This window comes from Atta colombica, unplaced genomic scaffold (genome assembly GCF_001594045.1).
Source record: "Atta colombica isolate Treedump-2 unplaced genomic scaffold, Acol1.0 scaffold238, whole genome shotgun sequence".
In the NCBI taxonomy this organism is placed as follows: Eukaryota; Metazoa; Arthropoda; class Insecta; order Hymenoptera; family Formicidae; genus Atta; species Atta colombica.
The window spans coordinates 732856-738189 of NW_017259336.1; the positions used below are offsets into that span (position 1 = coordinate 732856).

The 5334-nt window shown below is 29.5% G+C and overlaps 2 protein-coding genes across 4 annotated transcripts in view; one reads left to right on the forward strand and one right to left on the reverse strand.

The window, feature by feature from the left end:
* The window catches only part of LOC108688696 (vesicle transport protein SEC20), a 1926-nt gene extending 297 nt beyond the window's left edge, over nt 1-1629 (forward strand). For 2 of the 3 annotated variants that reach the window (XM_018195044.1, XM_018195045.1), the window contains exons 2-3: nt 529-943; nt 1299-1629. In XM_018195044.1, coding sequence (XP_018050533.1) covers nt 529-943; nt 1299-1483 — 600 coding nt within the window. In that variant the 3' untranslated portion in view covers nt 1484-1629. Of the gene's footprint in view, nt 1-6; nt 14-528; nt 944-1298 lie in introns of those variants that run through there. The other variant, XM_018195046.1, reaches the window with a different exon arrangement.
* Nucleotides 1630-1644: 15 nt separating this feature from the next.
* On the reverse strand, nt 1645-3657 carry LOC108688697 (hippocalcin-like protein 4). Its single transcript, XM_018195047.1, has 4 exons — nt 3490-3657; nt 2586-2916; nt 2053-2251; nt 1645-1755 (listed from the first exon to the last, which is right to left on the reverse strand). The coding sequence occupies exons 1-4, from the start codon at nt 3599-3601 to the stop codon at nt 1711-1713; spliced, it is 687 nt and encodes a 228-aa protein (XP_018050536.1). The 5' UTR covers nt 3602-3657; the 3' UTR covers nt 1645-1710.
* Between the last annotated feature and the right edge of the window lie 1677 nt (nt 3658-5334).

Sequence of the window (5334 nt, forward strand, 5' to 3'; positions counted from 1 at the left end):
CCTAAATTTCAATGTTGATATAACAACTTAATAAACGAAAATGGATTGAAATGAATTGAAATGGATTCAGATTTTTAGAAATATTGATTCACGAATGTTAAAATGAATGCTTGTCATCAATTCTATCAATTCTATCAATTCTGAATTTTTATTCATTTATAAAAATTGCATGGAGCCTATCTCTATGCCTTTCAATCTAAAAATAATATTAGTTTTTCCTGTGTAACAAAATAACACATACACATAAAAAAAACACAACACACACATTGTGAATACTGTTTAATTCAAAATGTTGAATAAGAAATACAGTTTTTCAATCCAATTGCATCCAATTGAATCCAATTAAATAAAAAAAAAAGTATTCACTATTTAAAATACGCATTCGGATAGAAAAAAATTTCAATTCATTTTAATCCATTCTTGTTTACTGGAAAAGCTATGGTGATAGTGGCAAGAAATATTATGAATTAAATTATAATATGTCTAATTAACATTCTGCATTTAATAAATTATCTGTTTACTGTGAAGGACATACAGCAATGCAGTGGGCCGCTGGAAGTGCTAGACGAACTCAACGCAGAGGGCAGAGCCAAGATAGCAGTTTTGAAATTCTCCATAGAGCATCTGGCATCCGTCGCCGAAACCGAGATGGATAAAATGAAGAGGATTGAACTGCTATCTATCGTGGATAGTTATAAGGAACAGCTGAACACTTCCTTAGCCGCCTTCCGCAAGGCCAATGTTGTCAGTGCATGTGTCATTGACAAACTGGCGAGAGAGAATCTATTCTCTATGCCAGAGGAACGACAAAATGCTCTCCGTAGACGGCATGACAAACAGAGTTTGACGAACACATCCAGCCAACTGACAGACAAGTTGCTTAGTATTTCCAGACATCTGGCTGAAACATCTCAAAGAAGCGCTGATACGCTGGATACTTTGTGTATGTACTTGTCTTATTACTTGATGGCATGTCATTCTATGGATTGATATTATATGTACTCTTCATGAATGAAAGAAAGGATAGAGGGACTGTTATAAATATTTTAATAACTTATGTATAAGTTATTAATTAACTTCTCTTAAGATCATTTTCATTTGTCAGATATTGTTAAATAAGAATAACTGATTGTATATAATAGCATCCTGTAAAAATATATGAAATCTCTCGGAACATAAACATTTTTATATTCATTATTATTAAACTAGATTGCATTGCGCTGAATTTTAACGCCAAAGAATGAACAGAGATAATTATAAATTATATTTTTAGCAAATTTTTTGTATTATTGTTTCAGTAACATCTTCGGACAAGGTCGGCAGTACTAAGGACGAATTAGAGCATCAGCAACAAGCTATAGTACAATCAGGAAAATTATTAGGAAAATATGGTAGACGAGAAGTTACTGATAAAGCACTGCTCGCATTGGCATTTGCCTTTTTCCTTGCCTGTGTATTTTACATTTTACAAAAAAGATTCTGAGCATGTATAAAGTTTTAAGATATATAAGATGTATAAAGCTTAAGATGAGATATTAAACTGTTTATATAACAATACAAATTCTTATAAGGGGAAGAAGAAATAATGTGATATATTATATGTACTCTTTAAGAGTGAAAGAAGACAAAAGGTAGTGTCTTTTATAAATATTTTAATGACTTTATATATAAGTTATTCATTAATCTCTTAACATCATTTTCATTCCGTCATCAGATTTTGTTAAATAAAAATAACTGATTGTATATAATAGCATCCTGTAAGAAAATAGAATTTATGAAATTTTTGGATACATATACATTTTTATATTTCTCTATTATTAAAATAGATCTTATTAAAATAGATTGCGATGTGCTTTAAATTTTAACACTAGAAGATGTAACAGCAAAACACATATAAATTATTTATCAAATTTTGTATCGATGTCGATATTAATAAAATGTATAACTCTTTTGTTTTAGAAAAATCTAATAAAACATTTCATCATTAAATAGGATTCTTCTAGTGTTAAATATGAACAATATTATTTTTACACATACTAGAGGATTCCATACATTTTTACAGCCGTTCATAAATTCTTCTCTGGAGATTATACCGTCTCTATTCGCATCCATCTTCTCAAAGAATTTGTCTACCTGCTGGTTAACTATGGACTGGATAGTTTGCGCGTTTTGCATCATCTCATAAATCGCGGATACTATAGTCAGCATCTCCTGTCTTGTGATGCAACCGTCGCCGTTTAAATCATAAAATCTGAAAAGCAATAAGTCCGAAGAGATTATTTCGCGTGTGTTGCTTTGGCTATGTTCGAGATCATCAATTAGACAAAAAATGAATTGCTTTTAAATTTAACCAAAAAAATCTTTTTTAAAATTAATTTAAAATTCTTCTAATTTAATTATAATTTATAAAGGGTTATTCAATTCAAAATATAATAATAAATATTATTATATCTTCCAATCCCCATTGAATAACCCTTTATAAATTATAATTAAATTTCTCATAAAATATTATTTACAATTTTTTTCGAATTTATCAGAAAAATAACTATTAATAGAAACATTGAAAATGAGATGAGAGCTCTCACTCAAATATCCAGGAAAGCTTCTGGTCCACGTTGCCATTAATAATCGATGTCAGAACTTTGAGAAGATCATTGAAATTGACGATGCCATCGCCATTTCTGTCGATGTTGTTGAACATGATCTGTGCGTATCTGGTCGAATCACCAAGCGGAAATAGTTTGGCATACGCGGGTTTCAGGTCGCTGAAAGTTGCGCATCCTCTAGGACATAGCTGCTTGAAGGCGCGATACAATTTACGAATTTCATCCTTAGAAAACCCGGTGCGCCAAGTCAGAGTGAACAGTTGCTCAGGAAACATGTACAATGAATGCTTATCATCTTCCTGGATGTTCTCTACAAAAATGTAATCTAGTTACAGTGTATTGCAGATTATTATATATATTTACATTCTGATTTTTCGCTCGGATTAATCTTAGAAATTTGAAATTCATTCTGTAACTATCAAATTCTTCACAATTATATATCTTTTGAATATAAATTATAATTGTAATAAGATTAAATTAATTAGTTGCGCACTTTAAAGAGTTCTTTCTATTTTTACAATGTCAAATTACTAAGTATGCGTTATTATCACTAAAAAATTGCGAATATTTACTTTAACTTTTTGTATCTTCTTTTTCTTTTTATACTTCAAAATTTTTAGCAAATTATAATTGTTATTAATCATTTAATTAAATTAAGTATTTATTTAACAGCTATCACAAAATTATTTAAAACAGATAATTATTAATTTTATTACTAAAAATCATATATGATTGTATTCAATTACTTAATTGTATATATTACGTTTTTATTATTTAATTTAATCGAGCGATTTGGCTAATTAATTGGCGATTTCTATAAGTGTTACAAAAACTAGATTAGGAGAAAGTTCTAGTCTACAACGATCAAATCGGATATCGTTACCAGTAATTTTTTGGATGCTTTTTCTCATTTTCTTCAAGCTACGTTGCATTTTTATGGAGAGGCTGGGTCGGCGGAGAGCCTCGCAATTATCTTTGCTGCCGTAATTTGACATTTGAAGGGAACCAATGAATATGTGAGATTAGATGAGCTTGACAGTGATCAACGATTTTCAGCGAATGTTGAACGGAACGAAACGGAACGACGCAGTCGACTGCACAGAGCAGTTTTGATGAAGCCTGCAGTAGCCAAAATATTTAGACAATTTACTATGGCATGTCTGTAAATCCCAACAAGAAATGACGTACGAACCGCAGACAGTTTTGGGTGTGTTTCATCCAACAGCTCATCTTTAATGAGCATTTTTTTCTTGGATTATAAACAATAAATATATTAGCTGATCTCTTGTAATCTCTTGTAATTGCGTATGTTTATTAATCCAAGTAATTTCTATGTTTATTTTATATTCGAATCTAAATTTGCCAGATCATATAATGATCTGAAAGATATAAATTATATGTTATTACCGCAATTGGCAAACTTGGTAGATTTGAAATAGAATCTCAAAAAGAAGAGAAGAAATAAGAAGATAAAAACCGTAAAGCTTCTTCGAAAAAGCATCTCTGAAATTTCTTGCCAAACATTCACAGAAGTAAAGCGAGAGAGATGTAAAAGCTTTTGCACAAAGAGCAATTTGATCGCATTCTCTAAAAGTATTAAAAACTTCCTCCACCTACAAACTAGTTTGAATCACTATGAAGGCGAATTTTTTAAATAACTTAAATATATCGTTGTACACATTTCCCGCATTTATCACATGCAATATTAAACTTATATAAAAGTTTAATATTCTTAAATAACTATATAAATATATAAAAATATATAAATATATAACTATATAAACTATATAAATATAAATATATACATATACATGTATAAAAGTATACAACACAATTTTATAATTCTATAATTTTTACATAACTCCAAATTAAATTTATAGAAATGAGCTATTAAAAAATTTTTCATTCTCTGTTGCGAACATCTGTATGTAAATAGACACTTTCTCTGCCAAACGCTATTAATAGTCGGGTAGACTATTAATTAATAGTCAGTTGGAAACTGACTGTTACGGTAATAGGAATCAGTAGAGCAAATCGTTATTTGATGGCATAATTTAAGAATTCATCCTTTCATAAAAGAATTCGTCAAGTGTAAGAACAATTATGTGCAATTGCGCGAAGTAATCGACCTTGTCGTCTACAATTTATGATTCGCGCGATAAATGGGCCTATCAACTACCAATAATTTCCCTCAAGACAAACCGAATTATTTGTTTATATATATAAAACCCAGTTTTTTTTTGTGCAACATGCAATCCGGTATTACATGTTAAAGAATTTATTATAACTCTTGTAGTCGGTTTCGTGTAAGAAGTTGCATGCAATTTGAACAAAGTTGAGAAAGACTTCAGGTAAAATGACGAATAACGAACGAAAAAATGTTATCCATTACAGGGGCTAATTTGCACCAATGTGAATTGATGCTAATTGTGCAAGACAAATTATTTTTCCCTAAGCCAGACTACAAGCTGGAAGAAAAAAAACAGCAGATTACTATGTTACATACTATGTCACATATGTTACATTACTTAAATCGCATAATATATATTGTCATATATGTTACTCAAACTGTATTATTAAAGTAATTTAAAAATTAGCAAATTAAAATAATAATTATAATTACTAATGACCATTTCTTCCAAATTCATATGAATTTAATTTATAAAACACTTTCTTTGTATTTGAATCGTGTCGTCAAATAGATAAATATAATATAATTATATTATAA